Here is a 22,604-nt window from a genome sequence, read left to right on the forward strand (position 1 = left end):
AACTGAAAACCTCTTCATTTACATCAAGCAACAGTCCCAGCATCCAGAGGAAAGGCACTTCCGTAATACTGCACCAGGACGTTTTGCCGTGTGCAGCCCAAAAGCCAGGGATGACCTAGATGCCGGTGCTGCAAGAGGCGCTGCGCGACTCCTGCTGATGCCTTAGGTTGTCTCGCTTCGCAATGCAGTGCAAGGAACTTCACCACGGTGTTTTTACCATTTCATCTCACATAACTAGTTACACGGGGGAAAAGGAAGCAAACCTTAAAAACAAACCAAAAAGAACCAAAACAAACAAACAAACAAAAAACCCCCAACAACAAAACAAAAAACTCTTCAGATGAAAATTCGGCATCCTTATTTAATCATTGCCTTGCGGAATGACGATTTCTTCGGCAAATAAAGGATAGGTAGTTAAGGTTGCCCCGGCTCCCTGCGGAGCACTGTGGGCGGGGCCGTGCGCTCGCTGCCCGCCCCGCCGCGCCCGCGGAGGCGGGCCGAGGGCCGGGGCCGGGGCCGGGGCCGGGGCCGGGGCCGGGGCCGGGGCCGGGGCCGGGGCCGGGGCCGGGGCCGGGGCCGGGGCCGGGGCCGGGGCCGGGGCCGGGGCCGGGGCCGGGGCCGGGGCCGGGGCCGGGGCCGGGGCCGGGGCCGGGGCCGGGGCTGATGGCGGCCGCCGACCCGCCGGGAGCCGTGGATCTGCCGCAGCTGGTGAGCGGAGCGGGCCCGGGCTGGGTGCCCTGGCTGCGGGGCTCCTGTACGGCCGGGGCCGCTGCCTTCTGCTTCCCCTGTGTTTATTTTCCCCCTCCTCTCGCAGGTGGAAAATCTTCTCTGCCGGCTGCAGGAGAATTTTCAGGCGCTGACGGAAAAGCTAACGCTGAGAAATATCCTCTTTGGAAGGTGGGGTACCCGCGGCTGGATTTCGGATCCCGCGGCTGGATTTCGGATCCCGTGGCTGGGGCCCCCTGCGCACTGATGGGTGCGGGCGCGGTCTTTGCTTCTAAGGGCGGGATGGGCTTTTGTCTTAAACAGCAAATTAACGCATTATTTATGGCTAAACACCTGTGACGTAAAGGCACCTGACTTCCCCCCACACTGTTTTTATATATCCCTTTTTCTAAGAAGGAAATCCGAAAAAATATTTCACTACAAGCAGCAAGATTGTCTCTGTGAAGCAATTCTGGCTTTCAAGTAAAATAAGCATTGAATTATGTGTAAAGATTCTGAAGGTGCATTTTAAAAAGCATCCATCTCCAAAAATGCAACTCAAGTGGGCCACAGTTTAAAAGCAGCTGTTGGCCTGAGCATGACAAGGTGAGCCCTCAAAAGCAGAAAATCAGACCTGAAGGGGCTCTGAGCTTTCTTATTACGTGTGCTTACAAAACTATCTCTGCTTTCTGAAGCATTTACTAATGTTTTTTCAGAAACTTGACCTTTCAGGAAGCAGCTAATGTTTGAGTAGCACTCATATTCTGCTTGTGTAGGTTAACTGTATGGTATCACCTAAAATAGTTCCTCAGAAAGAAAACAATCTCTTACACAGTTCACTCATGAGTATTTGCAAAGGCTTTTGATACTAAGAATTTGAATACTTACCTGTTGGAAGAGAACGTGGGATTGTGTTCTAACAATACCACCTTGTGCATGCTTTATCTTGCATTAAACATGACCAAGCAAAAGGCTGACACGTGGAAGAAAGCTCCTTGTTATTCTTACAGAAGAAAAAATGTGTAAAATTGTATAACTCTTTATTTATAAATATGTTATCTTTAACTTTTTACTGGAAGAAATGGGCGAGCGCATCAACGACCTTGAGAAGCGTGTTGCTGACCTGATGACAGAGGCTGGGGTAGAAAACAGCAATGAAGAGTTGGGAGTAAAGACATTTACTTAAGTTTTTCTGTGTTTTATACATTTCCACTTAATTTTGAGTGATGGGCAAGTAATGGTGTTCACATATTTAGTATACCTAGATTTTCTTGGATTTGAAAGTGTACTTTTAAAAAATATATTTAATATACCTTGGATTTTTTTTTTGCCAAGAGCCAAAGAATGCGACCACTTTTACAAAAGAAAAACTGCATCTTGCTGCCTCTGTTCCAGCTAAGTGCCATATACAAGGGGGTAGTGCTAACTCACCCCAAGTGTGTAAACTGAGGGTGTCTATTCATAGTGAAATGTGTGTGAAGTGCTCCTGCTCACCATTCGTGTCCCTCAGGTATACTAACCTAGCTGAGGATTCTTGCTGGTATAAATTTATGTACCCCTGCTTTTAAACCTGCTACAGCTTCCCAGTGTGGCTTGGAGCCCACCTCTCACATGCACTCACCCCAAGCACAGCAGTAAATTATAGTCAATCACTTTATAATATAAAATCATGGTACATTTCAGGATTGTGGTCTGGATTTTATATCCATCTGTTGCAAATGCCAGCCCGCTCCTTGATCAATGCCTGACTGTGTGTTCTAAGTATTTATGAGGCAGCACTGCTTCCATGTTCTGTGGATGCCAAGTGATGTTGTCTTCCTGTTGCTGTACACTTTCCTGATTCAAACTGAGACACATCAATTATTCTTGTCATTGGAAGTTCTTAGCCCCTGAAAGATTGTTGGACTGTCTCTAAATATTCTGAAGTAATTTAGGTATCTATTCATTCTGATGTCTTTTGCACAAGGTACACAGTAATTTTCAGAAATGCAGAAAGACAACCCACAAAGATGTATTTTAAGTGTACAGAGATCTTCCTATCTCTATGCTGAATCATATTCATGAATAAATCACTAACCTACTTATTCACTGTATCTTTGCAGCACTGAAATGAGGATGTGTTCGAGGAAGACTGAAGGCAAAACAGCATAGCACTGACTCTGAGATTTTACAGTCAAGTGTCACACTGACAATAAATGTTACAGGAAAACAAATGTGTTTGCATCATGTCATAAAAGAACTTTGAAAAAAAATTTTAAACTATTGCCCTGGGGAAAAAAATAGAAAGCTGGGTTTGTTCATCTAAGTGGGGCACTGTATTTCCTGGAGCTGAAAAAGAACTATTAGTTTCAGAGAAGGCAAAGCCACTATTTTGGATAGAAAACTATGTCCTATATAGTGAACTGACCCAATCACAAATGTTTCCAATGTACGAAAATGTATTTATTTTACTATTAAAATAACAAGATTATTGCCTTTTTAGCTTATATGTTCTTAGAATAAACCATTCTGTACTAAAAAAACTGGCAGCATTTGTCGGCTACAACTACTCGGTTGTTGCTCTTTGCACACGCCCACCCAAAGCTGTGCACACCAGTGGAGGTAACATCACCCAGGCATTTATATTGTGACAAATTCAGTTCTTTAATATTAGGTGTTTTGATGAAAACAGTTTACTCAAAGATGTGGAAATAGATGAGGAATTCTAGTTACTAAGCATGCCCAGAAGAAGAAATTGGTAGTCAGAAAAAAGGACATCTGCACTAACTTTAAGGTGGTTGTACACCAAAACATTGGTCCTCTTTGCAGGGAAGATTTAGTTTGAAATGTAATGGAAACATTTTACCATAAATGGCAGCAATTGAAGCATTGCCAGGTTAACAGAATACCTCAGCTAATGAGGGAGAAATGATTCTATTACAGCCTTCATTAATATCAAGAAATCATTCCAATTCATGCTTTAATCAGTCTAGAGTTGCACGTACTGTCAGAGTGGGGGGAGAGGAGAGGTTGGTATGCTGGAGGACATGCTGGAGAAATGGGCCAAGAAGACCTTGATGAAGTTCAACATGCCAAGCGGGGCAGGTGTTAGGGGCTGGCTGGCACTGCTTTGCAGGAAAGGGGTCTGGTGGAAAGCTTGACTGAGCACAATGCCCAGGCTGCAGCAACTCACTGGTCAGCATTAGCACAAGTAGGGCTAGCAAGTCATTCCCCCTTCATTGACCTGGCTGGGAGAGCACACCCACAATATTCTGTCAGTCTGAGGGCTCCCCAGTTCAAGAGATACAGTGGTGTGAGGGAGGTAAAACAGCCACCAAGATGTAGTGGAGTACAGCAGATACAAGGTGTGAGAGAAATCTGCTAGTCCAGCCTTAAGAAATGAGCGTGGCTTCTTGCTGCAAACCACTACCCCATGGCAGAGCACGGGGAACAGACATTGTTGAAGGCGTTGTACACCAGGGTTACTCAAGCTGAAACACAGAAAATTCCAGCTAGAGGCAAGGAACACCTTTTTTAACCAAGAAGGTGCTCAAACAGCAGAAAAGACCTTCCAGAAAGGCTGACGAATCTCCATCTTAAGAGGACATGGAATCTAGGTTGGAAGACACCTTGAAGATCATCTACCCCAACCAAGATACTCAACGCTGGACACAATCCCGGGCAACGTGACCATGTGAAACCTACTATGAATAGGAATCTGATGGTTCCTTCCAACATAAATGATTCCAAAAACAATGGCCACTCTAAATCAGATTAATTTAAGCAGAAATTGAGACCCTTTTGGTTTAATTCCTTCACATTTTCTAAATCCTCTACAACGCACTTGGTAGTAGAAGTAAATTCTTTGTTTTGTAACAGAAAAAAATTAAAGTGAATAAGTGGAACTCACTTTATTATTTAAAAAAACTATAGTATAGTTTTCCTAGATATTTGTGTAATAAAAGCAAACAAAACCAGTTGAAATGTTTTTCTGAAAACAGGCTTTTTGTTTACAAAAATACCTAACACCAAAGGGACAACAAAGAAGAAAGTCATTAAAAAAGAAAACCCCAATATTACTGCGGTCAAGACAGTTCCAGGCTTTGAGTCTTCTACTTCTCAAACAGAATTCACATCTTTTAAATAATTCAAATTATGGTCAAAATTCAAAGTTTTCTTTCTTTTAATATACATATATGTACACACATACGCAGAAATAAATTTAAGTGGACATAGGATTATGAAAAAAGGCAGCCCAAAGTAACATCAATATCTGTATTTAGTGGAATAATCTTTCGGTGATACCACCAAACCTCGACCTTTGCGGGCTCCTCTGTAAACAGTTTCTATAATGTCAATCATCTCCTGCTTATCTTCCATTGCCCAATTGATCTTGTTGTTATTACCTGTACCTAAATCAATCATGATGTGTTTGTTCCTTTAAAGAGGAAGAACAAAAAACCAAGTTAATATGGTATTATAATTCAGAAAGACATCTTAACACCCCCCCCATCCTTTGTAGGATCAAAGGAAACCCTTATAAACATAAACAGGCTTGCAAAACAAGCATTAAAGGAAAAATATCCACTCCTCTCACTCAAGCTGACATTTCACTGCCAATTTTTAAAGCAAGAATAAGGACTCCAAACATGCCCCCAAAACAGCTACTCAGTGCAATTATCCTTCAGCATATTCCTTATTGTTTGTATTTCTTTCCCACTACTGTCAATTTCCAGAGAGACTTCCATGCTTGTCAGTAGAATATTTTCTCATCCATCCAAGGTAAAAACCTTAACTCCAAAAAAACCTTACTACTTTTGATTTATCTTGAAAGCAAGTTTGGCAAGCTTGATTGCTGGATTACTACAGCATTCTCTACAGGATGCTTGAGATTTGAAACTAAGAACATAAACCCAGTTTTCACTATCACTAATTTGCACTCTATTATCAAACACTGTTACAGGCTAATTGGAAAACAAGCCCTTTTCCTATATAATCAGTTTACTTTTGTGAAGAGAATGAAAACATAGGCATCAGTGTGCTGCTGTGCATTTAGAAATGATCTGCTGAGACACTGTATTTGACAAACAGAAAGTTTAAATGAGCTACATTCCAAAACCGTCACGTACCTGAAGAAAAACATGACAGTACAGGGATCGTACAACTCATACATCTTATTGAAGTCTGGTACTTCAGTGATGTCCACAAGATAAATAACAGCAAAGTTTTTAACCTAAACAGAAGAAAACAGGAAATACAAAAGCAATACATATTACCAATTAAAAGACATAAGCTTTCATTATGGTAACATGTATTTTCCAAATAATTAAGTCATAAAATCAGAATAAACAGCCTTCCTTTTATTGTTAGCCACAGCAACCAATTAACATGGAAAACATTTTTCGATATAGCTGAGAGCTCATTTCACATCCAGTGTCAACTGGAAAGCTACTATGCTAAATCAACATCCAGAGAAACAAATGCCCTTTATAAAGAACTGAGAACTCACAGTAACAGGCACAGCTCTAAACAAGTAGAACAACTGCTTTGTGCATGCCAAGCTGACACATTTGGCCTCTGTCATCAGCTGCTTATGGACTTCAGAAAATTAATGATCTACAATGCTCTAGTGCCTGCCTCCAAGCATCTTCCTCCCTCTAGAACATCCAATTTGTCTAACAAGACTAATTAAATGGAAAGGAAACTTTAATTTAAAAACTGGTAGCTTTTTTTGAGAGCTGCAAAGCTAAAACTTAAAAGTGTAATTGCTACAGAAATAAGACCTTGATGAGAAGCTATTGACTGGACAGTTCTGGTAGAACTGGCTTTCATTTTGCAGAGTTACTCAGATGGAAAAGAATCCCTCCCCTCTAGTGTCACAGTCAATGCCTTCATTCCTGCAGGAAAATCACGTTGTATTTTTGTTTCCTAGTCATAGCATACTTGTCGCTAAATGGAATTAGGGGAATTTTTGGTTTCTAAACTTAGCTGATAATTGCACAGGTGTAGCACACTCACACACATTACATTCAGAGTCAGAAGTCACCCAAATTGCACAAACATTCAACTGTAAGCTATATTATCAAATGCTTATGCACTACACCAGGAGTGCACAATTGTGCCTCCCCATCCTCAGTTACCTGCTAACACAATTTTGGTCCCTCCCACTTGACTGCCAAGAATTACCAGCCTGAGGTTAACACACATCTATGACAAACTCACTGTTTATGACAGTACTTCCCACTTGTTCATTTTGCTATCAAAAGTGTGGAAATGCTGTGAGTATAATATCTGCCTCATGGAACAATATTTTATTTTAGTTCACAGAGCAGGATTAGTTTGTATGAGAAAAATATGATATGTTGTGTAGCCTGTACGTAGACACCCTAGCAGGCATTTTACTGAGAAAGTATGGAGACGTTTATTTACAAAAAAAAAACCTCAGAAGGGCAGAGTAAATAAATTTTTATGGACTTCTGCTTCAAGACAGTTTCAAAATTTTAAAAGATAATCACACTTCAAGAATGTAAGTAAGTATTACTAGCAAAGAAAGTAAAATCTCTTCTAGAGCAAAACAGCATTTGAAGTTTTTACTGTGCTTTTATGGAGCCAGTAATAGTCCTAGATTCAGTCAATATTCTAAAGAAAACATCCCATTTAAGCCCTGTTCTAAATCACGTAAGAGGTACAGCCTTGTAAACTCAAATGGTCATAATATCAAACCCTCTGAAGGGATCCTTCAAAGCCATTTCAGTTTTGTATTGAAGACTTCTGAGAACCTTATTGGGATGTTCACAGTCAACACGATTCAGCCAAGAATTGACTGAAGCTACTCCCTGGTGAGTCCTGGCAGGCAAAAGACAGCTGTGGAGATTTTGGTCATTTTTTTAGAAAACAAAACACCCGAGGAGCCATTTTCATTTTATCCTATCATTACTTCTTCCACCCTGCTGGCATTTTTAGCATCAGCAGCACACCTTCACCATGTGAGGAAGTTTCTACGACACATTCAGCAATTTTGAACTGAACAATTACTTAATTTGGAGCTTGTAAAATTATTTTAAGATAAACCTAGCATTAATAAAACATTCTTAGGACCTCTTTTGTTTGATGAAAGATTTACATGTTGCACCAGAATACCACTCCAGAAGCACTCCTAGACCAAAATTTTACTTCCAAGAACTCTGTACTCCAGATAGTACTGGAACAAAAGAACCTTTTAAAGTTAGTTTGATATTATAGGCATTTAATTTAGTTGAGCTGTTGCAGAACCAGAAATGTTTGTCACTAGCAGTGATCATCAACAGCCCAGGATTTCATATAAGAGAAACAGACTATACAAGTCTTAATTCGTTATATAAATCTTACTAAGAAGGACTGGATCACTCAAATCACCTTTGCAGAGCACATGTGCAAGTCATCACCAGAATCCAAGCATCCAAGACATTAATTAAATCTTCCTTCTCTCTGACCAACTTCTATAGAAGTGAAACTGATGATAGTTCCTGCTGAAAAGCTCATATTAAGTCTAAAGCAGATCTTAAAATGGACTCAAACTTGAATTGAAAACTTTAAAAGTGGCTCTATTCTTTACCCCTTGCTTTCCTAATTTCAAATTTGGCAAGATCACTACCCCAGAACAAGTTAGCTTGTGAGGACATTGAATGAGAGGGTGTTTTGTTGAGTCTGGACACTAGCTGCTGAGGATAGCAGTAGGAGATTGTGATTCAGGCCTAAGGAGGGACTAGATAAACACATACAGAGGGTGATACAGAAGAACTGCAGTGGCCTGTTAAATGTTTAGGGGTTGGGCAATTTAATGTGCTCGGCTGGGCAAGCTTGTCACCAAGAGGCATTTTATTTCAACACAAGACAAGCCTTGCAGAGACTCAATTGTCTCTTTTGGTACAGTATTGACCAGTTTTAGAGCCTGAAGAAGCAGTTCCTGTCTCAGACACGATATTGGAGCCAAGACAGCAGCAGTACAGAGCAGCATCTGAGCCGGCTTCACACACAGCCAGCTCTAGTTCACAAAGCTTTAGCTTAGGCTTTGATTTAAGCAAACGCAGTGGAAGTATTTATGGATTCAGACTGCTATGGATGTGCATGGTTTGTGGAGACAAACCAAAGGTCGACCTGTCCCTGTTGGGACGTGAATTTGTTGCTCAGAGAGAGCTGTCAGTTGAAAACCTACATTCCTGTACAAAACCAGCTTTGCTACCCTGTCAAGGCAGTGGTTGCTAGCAAGTTTTCTTTCTGACTTGTAACTGAGGATACAGTATGGACACCTCAGATCAAGAATAAAATACAACTCTAAACAACCAAACCCCGCTAAATACAAGCAGTTGCAGTAGTTACAAGGGAGACTATGCTGAGTTTGTTAATATAAACCAAAATTTTACTGTAGAAACAATATGAAAAAACCTTGTAGTATTTTAGAAGCTGAACACATAGTAGCACAAGTTTATTCTGAAAGTGCTTAACCTCATAACATATACTAAATACAGTAAGTTTGTTGCAGTAAGTCAACTGCTTTCTGAAGAAAAACAAAATCAAAACTCTAGTGAGAGACCTCCTTCTGGACAGCACCTAACTTGTGCAACAACTGAAGACAAAAGCATTTTCCGAGACAGATATTAACTGACACTCATGACTTCTCTTATCTGTCTTTCAGTTCAAAACTTTCTCTGCCTTGTCGGGCTACTGGAACTGCTTTTCATGAGGACAGCGTAGAGTGGGAAACCTAAGTCAAACAGCAGCATTGATTCAAAATTTTATGACTTGCTTTCACAGGTTGGGCCTAATTTTTGGTGGTTGTTTTCTCCCTTCTCTCCAGTGATGGTAGCTTCATAAATCAATCTAACCAATCTACGTTGCTGAACACACATGTAGAAAACCCAAAAGCACATTACCAGCTGGCCACAGTTACAGGCTGTTTTAATACTTCACGGAATTGTATCTGCCTGAGGACTGCTATGAAATCTTTAAACTGAATGGCTCAAGACAATAAAACAGAGGAATCTATAGGACTTTTAACATCAGATAAGGATACTGTATTCTGTCTTCATGAATATCACACACTTTGCTAGTAAACAAGAAACACAGATGTAGGAATAATCATATGAGACTCATTTGTCTTCTCTTCTCCCTTTCTTCATTAACAATATCCTTCTAAAAATAAATAAATTAATTCCTACAACATGAGACTGACACAGAAATATGATTAATGACTAGGATGAATGACAAAAATCATGAAGTTTCTTGAAATTTCTGTCAGAGGTAATACTTTTTTTTTTTCAGGTTTTAAGATTTCAGCTGCCTTTGAAAAGCAAACCTTACAGCCCAAAAATATCTAAGGGAATCTGAAACAAGACCTAAGATTCCATCTTCTCATCTTCCTAATCAGTTTCTAGACAGTGTTTTTTTCTGTTTAGAAGAACAGAACACTACTTTTTGGACTAGAAATTCACAAGAAAAAATACAGGAACTGAGACTAGCTTTTACAGCAAATTGCTCAAATTGAAGGTGGCTAGCAGACTTGCATTACTGAACTGAACAGAGTAAGTACAAACTTGAAAGTCTATACTGGCAATATTTATTTGATTTTTTTTTTCTTGTTAATTATGCTGTAAGTTTAGGTGATAAATTTCTAGGGGAAAAGAAAAAGATATTGTACTGCCAAGAGCAGCACCTATAGCAAATAATTTTAAAAACTACAGACATCAGTAAATGGATTAACTTTGCTCAGCTGTTAATTACAAACACCTAAAATACCAGTATGTTTTTTTTAATAGCTACATCTTTCCCTGCCCCACCTTTTTTTCCTCTCTCACCTTTCACGTAACCTTCACAGAAATGCAGAGGCACAACTACTGATTGAGAAAAAGCCACAGCTATTCACACTTCTGATTCTGGTTAAATAAATGCACAACATTTGAAAAATCCTCCCTAAATGCACAGTGATCCAATACAACAAGGTGTATTAATTTAGCAAACCAATCCCTGTATTTCAGGGGATAGGTTTTTATAATTATGAGTTTCCATTAAAGAAAAGAAAAACGTGTATTTTTAGAAAAGATCTTTAAATCTGTGAAACTCAGTTCTTGTTTCAATCAATGTTTGATTGATACTCTGACAACGAAAAAAACCCTAACATCTTACAATTATGATTTGTTTTGACATTCACTGAAATGCTTCTTTTTCATATAACATTAGGGGAAAAACCCCCAGTCAACTGCAAGTAGAGTACATTTCAGTGAAAATAATCTACTTTTTACTTTCATATAGCATTCTAGTTTCTTTTTCCACAAAAGGATTCAAACTGAACAAAAACCCTGTTTTCCTATCATAAAGTGCAGATAAATATTACTGCTACCCAAAAACATGCTGCAGTCTAAAAGAAAATTGCACCAGGGTAGCAAATGTAAAATATGGCCACATTGTCTTCAAATGTAGCCTGCAATTATAGCAAGTTAACATTCTGTATTATTCTCTAGAAGAAACACCTGTACAATTGGAACTTTTACTCACTCTTTAAAACAGCAGAGATCCAAACATGGCTTGTAAGCAAGAGGATGAGGTAGGATCTCCCCCTTTAATTTGCCATTTCTGCAGAGGGAGATTTTTAAATAAGAAGTTACTTTGTTCCTTCTTCCCGCAGTCACCCCTAGCTGCCAGCAGGTCTGCCAAATTGCCAAGCATCCTGCCCCAAGTCCACACTAACAGCATCTGAGCATAACACTCCCACCAGGCTGAATACAAACCAACTGATTTACAACATATCACAACTCTTTACTGCATTCTAATATGTCTTAGCACTTGGCTGGGAGTATAGATCTTTCGTTATGAGGATTTTCAAGACACAAGGTAATTTATTTAAAAAAAAAACCAACCCTTTAGAATCTTAGAAGACAACAAAGTACACCACAAAAACAACTCCATGTCAAGCTATGCAGCATGCACAGAATTTTGTATGAAGGCAGCAAAGTTGCGGATGCCCCATTCCTGGCACTGTTCAAGGCAAGGTTGGATGGGGCCCTGAAATACGTGGTCTAGTGTAAGACACAGCAGGAGAGTTGGAATGAGATGATCTTTAAGGTCCTTTCTAACACAAACCATGACTTCTATGATAGCTGGCACCTTTTCCTATCCAAGTTACCATTTCAGATTCAGCTATTTTTGCTTCTTTTTTCATGTGGTTCAAAGAGCTGTCAATATTATATATCTATCGCTATTCAAAAGCTTTAGCCAATATATGAAAAGGTAAATTATAGCTAATTGTGTATTCTAACAGTCTATTTTTTCCTATCTATGTATCTTTCTTAAGCAAGTGACCAGCTATTGGTTGATCATTCAGTTTCCATCTGAAAACAGCTGTGGAGTTTGGCTCTTAAAATTTAATTCAGTCCATGCAACTGAGTGGAATGCTATTGGTCTCCACGGATAATATCACTGACAGATTAACATCGCTGATAGATTAATCACAATTATATCAATGACAGATTAATCAACACTATCCCACACATTTTAGCACCTCGCCATTTTTAAGAGCCAAAACAAAAGCAACTTTTCAAGTTATTCTGATGGAACTCTGAAGGTGCCACACATTTCCATTACAGAGTGAGAGTGCTGTGTCACCTGGAGCTGCAGCAGCCCTACCACCGAGCATTGTTTCTGCCTGAATGGCGATGCTCAGTCAATGACAGGTTATTAACAGGCAGCAACCTCGATTTAAAGAGCATCTGCGATGCTCTTTCCACCCCCCAGAACACTGCAAACCTGAGGGAATGTCTCTTTAGGAGACCACACAGCTTTCCCGCTGCCTCCTAAAGCTGGGATACCTGTGCAGAACCCCAGCTATAAGCTGCCCCAGGCTCCAAGCAAGCCACGGGGAACATTGAGCTCAAAAAGAGCAGAAACCTCCAGTTTACCTTCTCGGCGATGCTGTACAGGACCTCATCCATCTTCATGCACGTGGGGTCCCAGTCGTGCCCGAAGCGGATCACCACCACTCGGTCTTCCTCCGACAGGATGGCCTGGTCCACCTGCCACCCATTGTGCAAATGCGGCAGCATATACGACATCCTGGCGGCCGGCCGGCGAGCCTAAGGAAAGACAGGGATGCCTCTGGAGCTGACAGGCCGCTCTGCCTGTCCAGCCCCCGCCCGCCCCCTCCCCGAGCCCTCCCGGGGCGCTGGCACCGAGCGCCGGCACGGCCCGTGCATCCCGCCGCGGCCCGTCCGCAGCGCACCCCGCGGGCGTCCTTCCCTCAGCGACACGGAGCGGCAGCGGCGCCGGGACGGGCGGGAAGCGGAAGGGCGGGCATGGGAGCGCGCGCGCACGCGCGGGGAAGCGCGCTTCCGGCACGGCACGGGGCGGGGCGGGGCAGCCCCGGTTCCCCACGGGAGGAGACCCCGCCCGGGAAACGCGGGTGCGGCACAACGGGAGGAGACCCCGCCCGGGAAACGCGGGTGCGGCACAACGGGAGGAGACCCCGCCCGGGAAACGCGGGTGCGGCACAACGGGAGGAGACCCCGCCCGGGAAACGCGGGTGCGGCACAACGGGAGTGACCCCGCCGCCGAACGCGCGGGCACGTGGTGCCGCTGTCCAGGGACACCCGCGTCCGCCCGCGCAGGTGGGAGGTGGAGCCGTGCGGTAGGGATCGGTGATGCCGGCTAGCACGGGCAGGGTGAAACAGGTGATCAGAGCCCAGATCTCCCACTCTCTGCTGCAGATCGCTCCGATGTCAGTCCATTCCCCGTGCCTCCATGGGATTTGATCAAGGAGATATGCTCAGAGAAGCTGTGGATGCCCCATTCCTGGAAGGGTTCAAGGCCAGGTTGGACGTGGCTCTGAGCAACCTGGTGCAGCGAAAGGTTGCCCATGGCAGAGGGGCTGAGTGCAGATGTTCTTTAAGGTCCCTTCCAGGGCAGCCATTCTGTGATTCTGTGCTATCTGTTGCTGTCTCCTGGCTGTGGAAGGTTTTTTAAGTGTATCCACCCAGCGACAGCAGTGATCATTTCCATGCCCCAGCCACCCCCAGCCCCGCTCCTGCCGTGGCAGCTGCAGTGCCCAGCCACTGCCAGGTTCGCACTGCGGTTCCCAGAGCTCCTCCATCGCTGTGGTGATCAAAATGCCACTGCGGGAGCACTCTGGGTAAACGTTCCAGTGGAAGTGGTCGGCAGCGAAGCCAGCACGTTCGAGCACTGAATCGAGCTGGCCATTGGCATAGGCCATCCCAGACCAATCTATTTCCTTAACTCCACAGTAGACACTCATTTAAAAGGTTAGCTTGCAGCAGGCAAGGAGAAAAGCATAGTTTCCACTATAAAAATTGCACGCACGCTGCAGCTTGTGCTGTGGGGAACAATGTGAATTTGTGGCAAATAACTTTGCCCCATAGTTGCTGAGCTCTTCAAAAGCTATCTAAGTCCTCGTTCTGCTTTATCGCTTATTTAGGACACCCGGCGGCGGGAGACGGAGCAGGAGAGGGCGGAGGAAAGGAGCAGCGGGCTGGTCTGACTGCAGACACGCGCAGAGGCCGCGGGGGCCGTGATCCCCGTGCTGGAGCTTCCCTGGAAGCCGCCAGTGCCGGAGGCGGCGGTGCCCGGGCGGGGCAGGGTTAAGCGAGCGGGGCTGGCTAGGAGCGGGCGTGCCCGGCCCGAGCAGGAGCCGTGAGTTCCCGGCTCTTCCAGGTGCCGCGGGATCGAGCTGTGAAAGGCACGTCGTCAGAAAGAAACCAGCCCTGGTTAGTGCTTTGGTTCTTGTTCAGATAATTAGTCTCCTCTAGAGAGGTTAGTGGGAGGAGTTGATCCTGGTTAGCGCGGGCTGTTAACTTTAATTGAAAACTGAGGTAGGAAGAATTACGTAGGTTTATTTTGCTATGATTTGGTTAAGTCCAAGGTGATAAAGCAGTGCCAGCCAACAAATCTGCGAGTAAGGGATGAGTCAGGCTCCACAGATGAAATAAGGCCGGCCTCAATTAGCACTGAAGTTAGTACTTAAACGCAGTCCTTCTTATTTGCCCTGTTGTCTCAATATAAATCATATTTTCAAAGTTTTTACTGCAGTGCCAGGACCAGAACTTAGTACACTTACCTTATATCAATGATTTATATATAGTTATGACTGTTTACCTACATGGAAGCATATAGTGTTATGTAATGCAAAAGGAGAAGAGACAATGTAAAAAAAAAAAAAAAAAAAAGGAACTTAGTGATACTGCAGATGATACTAGTCCAAAACCAAAATTGTCGTATCCTTGACAGGTGTCACATTTAGTACACTGGACAAGACATCTGATACCTGAATAATTATGTTCAGGAGCAAAGCATTGAGTGTGTTGAAACTGATTCCCTTGATGTCTGGCCAGTCAAATTTGGCTTACAAATTTATTCATCCAATTGCTTCTCCTGGACATCACTGTCACAGAAGTGTGATTTACAAACAGAGGTACAGGATGTGCCCTCATAGTGCTGGAAGACAAACAATAAGTGCTGGGACCAAGGTTGGTATCTGGAGAGCCCCCTTTCTTCTGTGAGGTTCCTTTAAGTGTTTTTAGTTTCCTGCTATCAGTGTGATTGTGCCTGGGACGAGCAGAACACCAGTTGCTGGACCAGTGCTTCAGGCAATGAATAGGTCACGTGTGCATCAAACACGGATGGGATGGTGGTGGGCTCAGCATGTCCAACTCATGAAAAGATCCATCAGCTAGCCTGTTTCTAGTGCACCAGGTAGTTTGTTTATAGCTAGAGGCTTCCTCATGGGTCACCTTTCTGTTTGTGAAGTGCAGGAAGTTTCACTTCCAAAGTGAAAGCCAATCTGTCTCTGGCCATCATGTGTGATGTATTGTAATGGGGTAGGAGGGGATGATGAAAGGAAATGGAGTAATACAGTGCTGCCTCACTGGCATCTGCCAGTCACTTGATCATGTCTGATGCCTAGTTTTCCCTGCTTAACAAAATAAGGTTTAGCTGCCATCCAGGATTACCGCGATCTGATCATTAATGAAGCTGCCATCACAATATGACATCAGCTCCTCTTTTATTATATGCATCATTCATTCTGGAAAACAAATCTATTTTATCCTAGTAATGCTGTGTGATACTAATAAGAAATGCAGAGTACACCTGGGGAAATTTGCACAATTTTGACAACCACATGGGGCTGACAACTTCAGCTGGCAAAGAAAAAAAAAAAGAGATATATATATAAAAACATGGTCTTCCCTTGCAATTTGGTTGCACTGTTCATCTCACTGCATTGTTTGTTGCTGTTGAGAACTGGTAGTATTATCAGAGACTTTGTGGTGAACTGCAGACCTGTCCTAGCATGGAGGCCCCTTCAAGCCCATGTACAGCAGCAGACTGAAAATGAGGCAGAAATGCACATCAAGGCCAGGATAAAACTGGTGCCAAGACTGTAACCATTTAATAGATGTGTTTGGGATAAATCTGAGTTTGTTCAGGACAAGGGTAAATATGGTTGACAAAAACTTCAATCTATATTAACACCTATTTGTCACAGGTTTGAGTTCTGATTACTCACAGAAGGCTTTTTTGAGAGGAGTGAAACAGGAGGACACAGCTGACCAGCACTGTGTGCCCAGAATAAATCAGTGTATTGCTGTGGAAAATTGTTTTGATTCAGGTAGCACAACATCAGCTTTCCTGGATCCAAGTCTAGGACATAGAATGGGATGGAGACTGAAAGTCAGTGGAGCATAGCAAAAAGAATTGTAGGAAATTAGGCACAGCTATTGTTAAGATATGTAGGAAATCTTCAACTACCATTTTTGCCAATAGGAATTCTAATTTAGGTGTTTGGTTGTATGTGGAGCCCCTATTTTATTGCAGAGTGCATTTGCAGGTGTGTTGTAGGGAGGACTGGGCTCAAAACTCTCAGGGCAGAGGAAAGTTGTAGCATGAAGGACTGACTATTGTCAGTGGTATCACCCCTAGTCCTCTTCTTCACTGGTTTGGCATATAGGCATGAGTGTGCTAAATTTTGCATGAGGTAAGTTCAGGTACAGATCTGAATGTTTAAAACACTGAAGGCAAGCAGTCTAACAGCTATCCAAGAGTGGTCCTTCATCGTGCAAATTTATTAGAGCTAAACCATCCCTGACAGATGTTTGTTAGACCCATCTGAACCTCAGTGCCACCCTACATCGCCTGTCGCTTCACCAACCAAAACCAACAGGCAAGAAACTGAGTAAATTTGTAGCAGCCTCTACTTTATAGCACTGCTTATAGAAAGGCACTGGTGAGTAAGCTACCAGAAAAGCTACTAGTTTTGTATGAAATCAATATTGATTCAGGAGTAAAATGAAACTCTTTGTGAAGAACAGCTTGTAGGACTGGATTTGGATGTAAGAGTGTGGATATTCCTTGGTGTTATAGTCTAAATCAGCACTTGGTAAAAGTACCTGGAAGTTGTCTGACATACCACACTAGTACCAAGTGACTGCATTAAAAGCACTACTGAGTTCCATCAGTTTCCTGATGTACACATGTGACTTTAAATGATAACTTATAAAGGAACAGCATTGCTCCTTTCAGGGTGTTCTCCTAAACAAAGGAGTATTTCTTCTATTCCCCTGTTGCAGGTCATGGCAGAAGAAGAGTTGCCGGGTGTTTTGATTGTGGATATAGGAGGAACTCATGGTGTCCTAGAAGACCTTGCAGCACTTTTGAAGAAACACTTTCACCTTATCACCATGAAGGAATTTCTTGGAAACAAAGAAGAAATGAGCAAAAAAATCCAATCTATTTTTGTGTTTGAGTGCAGGCCAACTATTGACCAGGAGCTTCTAGAAAGCCTGCCTAATTTAAAGGTAATTGGAAACTCTGGGGTTGGAGTGGATCACTTAGACTTGAAAATGATCTCAAGCTTTGGTGTAAAAGTGACCAACACTCCGCACGCCGTGGCAGACCCAACAGCAGACATAGGAATGGCCTTGATGCTGGCCTCAGCCAGAAGAGTAGTAGAAGGTAATGTTTAAAATTTTCTTGGTCCTAGTTACTTCTTTGGCATACCTTACTTTTGCTGTGATAGAGATGATCTTTCTGAATCAATTTTGGGATGCTTTTATAGTGTAAAATTTTCAGAGGCCTTAGCTTTCAGAGGCATCTACTTCTATGTCTCACTTTTTTTTAGAGCAACATTGACAAGAGTAGGGCTTTTGTCTAAATGATGCACTTGAAAGTCTTGTGATATCCTATATGGAATAATGTCTGGGGCTTAATTCTTCTCTGGCTGTTCACTGGGTGGGTTGTTTATAGCTGTAAAAACTGAATACAGAGTGTATCCAAACGGAATGTTACCACTTTCCATTTCCCCTCGAAAGAAGCATTAGGAGTAAGATACAAACCATTAGTGGCCACATCTCCAACTCCAGAGCAGTAATTAGTATAAATTATTCTTCTGTCTGCCTCTGTGATGAGTTTGTCAAAACCAATGGGTTGTATTTCCTGAAGAGCATCAGCATTATTTTTGAAATAGATTATATTCCTTTTGACAAATAAGTTGTACTACCAGCATTAGTTTGTCTCCCTAAAAGCAGGTTCTTTCCCCACTTCCTTGCTATGAAATGCCTTTCTGGGGAAGGAAGGTGTCAGTAGAGACTTTCACAAGAAGCCACCTCTGTCTTCAGGGACTTACGGTCTTCTTGTCACTGCTGCTCCACCCCTGAGCATGAAATAACATCTCTTTCCCCATGATGTTTTCTCACTATTGCATCTTTTTGAACCTCAAGCTCTTTGTATAGTAGCTCACAGAGATCCCTGGCTGAGCTGGAATTTGAAACCTTCATCCCTATTCATGCAGTGAGGCTGCTTTGGGTTCCAGGAGAGAAATCAAGAGATTTACCTCAGCTAAAAAAAAAAGTGAAGTCAGTGCTTTCAGGGTTGCAAAGAAGCTATTTTTGAACTTCCAAGAAGAAAACACACCACATGTGAAGGAGTTAATTCTCCAAGGAGTCATTCCTTCCAGCTCAGTATGCAGCCAGGATCCCACAGTGTTACTGGCTTCAGGCCTGTGTGCAGGAATTGGCACCATCCAGGCCCTTATATAAACTGGTCAAAATCAACAAAGATGTTTTGTAAGGGGTGCTCCAGAACCCCACTGCTGTGATGGTGATAGACCTTTTCTTTCCCTCAGGCCATTTATGGCTGATTTGTACCCATTCACCATGTATTTACAAGCAGGCTGCCAGATTGCCGTGTCTCCAGACACAAAGCATTTTGCTGTTGACTGGCTGGGAGTAGAAGTAACCAGAGCGACACTTGGGATCGTTGGGATGGGCAGCATTGGATACAAAGTGGCTCAGAGAGCCAGAGCCTTCAACATGAGGATCCTGTACCATAACAGAAACCGCAGGTAAGGACATCTGGTTTCTGCATTTAATTGTCCAGGGGGCAGTGACGGAAGCCACAGCTCTGCTCTGTCCCCAGCCTTTCTTTGCACTTACACTGCTTACAACTTGGCAGTTGTAAGCAGTGTAAGAAGCACCAGTGTGCCACCACTTCCTCACTTTGGCTCCCATCTGCTCCCCTCAGGAAGCAGCTCCCCCTGCACTTGCCCTGCCCTGGTTAGCCACTACCAGTTTGAAACAAGGGCCATGTAAGCATTCGGGAGATGTTGTCCGAGCAAACCAGATCTTGTGCCCTCGTGGTGTCCCCTGTCCTGTCAGAGTCTTCTTCAGGCTTCTGGCAGCATCCCTGTTCCTCCCAGACAGTCTCCTCAGCCTAGCCAGATCACTCATCACTCTGGCACCAGTGTCAAAGGTCTTAATTTCTCATGGATTTGTAATTCCCTTTCTTTCACACTTCATTTCTTTTCAACCACAAGTCCTAACTGGCATGTCAGGCAAGGAAAGGCTCCACAAGAATTGGCATAGACACAGGAGAGAAGAGCAGGGTCTGACTGCATCCCCAGCCTCCTAACCTCATATTACCTGTGTGCTTTGCTTTCACACATACATCACTCCTCCAGTATCCCACCACTTCCATAACCTCTTGCTCCCTATAGCCCACATCCTTTCTGCATCCATTCCAGCGTCTGTGGCAATCAATGACTTATCCTTTATGTTGGTCTCAAACGTCTCAGTTTCTATGCTTTCTGGAACTCTCCTAGGCCTGATTGATTGTGAAGCACAGTTAGAAATAGTTGTGTCAGTTTGGGGATGTGTGCGTTTTTCCTTCAGAAGAAAGGAGGAGGAAGAGGCTGTTGGTGCCCACTACTGTGCAAAGATGGAAGACTTGTTGCAGCAATCTGACTTTGTTATGTTGGTTGTGAACCTGACTCCTGAGACTCACAAACGGATTGGAAAAAAGGAGCTGGGGCTGATGAAACCTACAGCCACTCTTATAAACATCAGCCGAGGTAGGAGGATCTGAAATCACTGTTTGTGGCTCCACACTTAAGGTTGTATTTTGTCTGATTGTGTTGACGTTCCCCTCTCCAACCTCAGTCTGTGATATCCCTCTGTTGCTGAGTCATGATGTAGCTGGCAGTCTACAAATGGGTGACTTATGTGGATCATATGGTATGTCTTCAAAGGTCCTATGGAAATCAGGGATGTTCAGCATATGGTTGGTTCTCTTTAGCCTTATTCTAGAGAAAGTGTTTTTGTGGAAATAACTGAAAGGTTTATCGTCAGCAAGGGAGAACAGGGTACAAGGGAAAACATTAAGTAACATTTGGAACAGCAATGTAGAAAGGAAGCCTCACATGGGATGACAGATCTGTTGGCATTGAACAAGCATATGAGAGAGATTATTGTTTCAGTAAACAAAGCAGAGATAAAGGAGTGGAAAGTCTGCAGAGATTAACTTATTTGTCTATAATAATACAGGAAATGTCTAAATGAGGAAAAGACTGGAACTGGTCTCATCCCAGGAAAAAAACCCTTATACAGTGGACCATGATCATCCTATAATTAAAGAGTAATAAATTAAATCTTTGGTTTGTTTGGTTAATGATTTTTAAGAAAGCATTCTATTTTCTAACAAGTTGAAGATCCTCTAGGTTTTCTCACTTGACCCTGTAGACCTTCCCCCCCTCATAGGTAAAAATGTGTTCATTAACTCATCAGGATATCAAGATTTCATGTCAATGCAGGTGCAGTTATTGATCAAGATGCATTGGTAGAAGCTCTCCAGAATAAGGTTATTAGGGCTGCAGCTCTGGACGTGACATACCCTGAGCCTCTGCCAAGGTAAGGAAATTTGTTTCCCATTCTGTGAAGCTGAATTATTTTAAACTTGTTCAAAGTATGCTCATAATTTTGATCTCCATGGGAGACTCATTGTGTAAGTGCAAAACCACAGCCTGTCTTGCACAATCATAAATAAACAACAAATTATTCCCCTTCCCCACCTCTGTCAGTTCTTTGCCTGCCTAACTCATGGGCCAGGCAATGAGCAAGATGGATGGAGAGGAAGAAGAAATGTGTAAGCAAGTGACCCACAGCTTTGTGCTCATTCTGTGTTTTATTCTGAACGTGCCATTGCTGTTTCCTGAGGTTCAGTTCTTCACAACTAAAATGGGATAGCAGCAGAGTAAGTTCCCTATGTAATGCGTTCTGTTCTTTGTTTCTTCCAGAGATCATCCTCTATTAAACCTGAATAACGTCATCATAACCCCACACATTGGAACGGCAACAGTCCAAGCCATCCGTATGATGGCAGAAGAAGCAATAGCAAACATGCTGGCTGTTCTCAATGACCAGCCCATTCCAAGTGAAGTGTTTCCCAAATGATAAGTGCCAGATGATGCCACTTAATCTCCTGTGTATGGGAAGGCACTATTTCTTACCACTTCCAAGTTAAAAAAAAAAAAAGCAACCTGTTTCTGCACTGCTCATCACGATGCTGCAAAACTGTTAGACTTGATCTGTTCTGTTGCTTACAATTCCAAAAAATAAAGTGAAACTAATAAAGGAGATTTGTTTGAAGATTTTAACTGAGCGTTATGCATTATGCATTTTGATATCTTCAGTCTGTTTCAGTGAATAACAGTGTTCTGTTCCCAGTTCTTGCTGCTACATAGTGATAAGCACATGCACCAGGCAGTTTGTGTAACACTCTCAGATCTGTTGAAGAGGAATGAGTATTGATTCCCTGCAGAAATTTGACTGTATCCTAAAAAACTTTTCAGCCAATATTCCAGTATTCTATTTTGATTTGAAAACACTGAAGAAATGTTCTTTAAAGTGATCACAGGCCTAAGGTTTTCTGATTTAAGAAGAGCCCTACTTCCTTTACATGTTAAAGCAAAGCCAATTGTTGAAAAAGTGTCTTTATTTTTCATGAGATGATCCTTTGAAAACCAAAGTAAATTCCAAGAGATTTAGTTCAGCCATGCAGACAAAAATTACGCTTTTATCTTGACTGGCTGTGAAAGAAAGGTAGAATTACCATTAAGATCACAAGGGTGAGGGCATAACCTAAAGCAGATTAATGATCAGTCCTAACTTGCAGACCAGGGCCAAGCTTTTCCTTACATTCTCTTTCCTATTAGCAATCAAAAAATTGAGAAAATTCAATAAAGTGGTTGTTACCTCCATAAAGTCAGGAAGACTCTATTATTTTGCAACATGGTCAGGCTCCATGAAGGGATAGTAAAATGAAGTCCTAACACAGGAAGTGTAGACAGACCAAGACCTAGATACTCCGTTGGAAACAGTGAAATAGTACTTACAAGGCAACAGAGTTGCCACAGAATTGCTATTCCAAGATCATCAGCCTCTGAACACTGTCCCCACAGCTCTTCTCAAAATTGCTATAGAAAATCAAAGGTAGCTATAAATACTCTGTCAAAAAAAAAAAAAAAAAAAAAAAAAAAAAAAAAAAAAAAGAAGCACACACAACAACACCCCAAAATAACTGTCAATTCACAGACCCTCTTGGGACCAAAA

General features: G+C 42.5%; 3 protein-coding genes across 8 annotated transcripts; 2 read left to right on the forward strand and 1 right to left on the reverse strand.

The window, feature by feature from the left end:
* Positions 1-575: 575 nt before the first annotated feature.
* HSBP1L1 (heat shock factor binding protein 1 like 1) lies at positions 576-3,182 on the forward strand. Of its 2 annotated transcripts, XM_063404087.1 has the most exons (4): positions 576-708; positions 815-881; positions 1,779-1,873; positions 2,808-3,182. In XM_063404087.1, the coding sequence occupies exons 1-4, from the start codon at positions 664-666 to the stop codon at positions 2,811-2,813; spliced, it is 213 nt and encodes a 70-aa protein (XP_063260157.1). In that variant the 5' UTR covers positions 576-663; the 3' UTR covers positions 2,814-3,182. The 2 variants fall into 2 exon arrangements, with proteins under 2 accessions (XP_063260157.1, XP_063260147.1); XM_063404077.1 differs by lacking the exon at positions 2,808-3,182 and having other exon boundaries at positions 1,779-2,800.
* Positions 3,183-4,580: 1,398 nt separating this feature from the next.
* TXNL4A (thioredoxin like 4A) lies at positions 4,581-13,038 on the reverse strand. 2 transcript variants are annotated; one of them, XM_063404054.1, is made up of 4 exons: positions 12,935-13,038; positions 12,615-12,788; positions 5,814-5,917; positions 4,581-5,122 (listed from the first exon to the last, which is right to left on the reverse strand). In XM_063404054.1, exons 2-4 carry the CDS (start codon positions 12,765-12,767, stop codon positions 4,951-4,953), a joined length of 429 nt encoding a protein of 142 aa, XP_063260124.1. In that variant the 5' UTR covers positions 12,768-12,788; positions 12,935-13,038; the 3' UTR covers positions 4,581-4,950. The 2 variants fall into 2 exon arrangements, with proteins under 2 accessions (XP_063260124.1, XP_063260133.1); XM_063404063.1 differs by lacking the exon at positions 12,935-13,038 and adding an exon at positions 11,215-11,292 and having other exon boundaries at positions 12,615-12,753.
* LOC134553875 (glyoxylate/hydroxypyruvate reductase B-like) lies at positions 12,993-22,546 on the forward strand. Of its 4 annotated transcripts, none has more exons than XM_063404015.1 (8): positions 13,179-13,319; positions 14,144-14,432; positions 14,953-15,191; positions 17,292-17,676; positions 18,889-19,063; positions 19,890-20,068; positions 20,807-20,903; positions 21,290-22,546. In XM_063404015.1, the coding sequence occupies exons 3-8, from the start codon at positions 15,000-15,002 to the stop codon at positions 21,444-21,446; spliced, it is 1,185 nt and encodes a 394-aa protein (XP_063260085.1). In that variant the 5' UTR covers positions 13,179-13,319; positions 14,144-14,432; positions 14,953-14,999; the 3' UTR covers positions 21,447-22,546. The 4 variants fall into 4 exon arrangements, with proteins under 4 accessions (XP_063260078.1, XP_063260085.1, XP_063260101.1 ...); XM_063404031.1 differs by having other exon boundaries at positions 18,892-19,063; XM_063404023.1 differs by having other exon boundaries at positions 13,242-13,382.
* Positions 22,547-22,604: the final 58 nt, after the last annotated feature.

The sequence above is a fragment of the Prinia subflava genome, chromosome 1, assembly GCF_021018805.1.
Source record: "Prinia subflava isolate CZ2003 ecotype Zambia chromosome 1, Cam_Psub_1.2, whole genome shotgun sequence".
Taxonomy (NCBI): domain Eukaryota; kingdom Metazoa; phylum Chordata; class Aves; order Passeriformes; family Cisticolidae; genus Prinia; species Prinia subflava.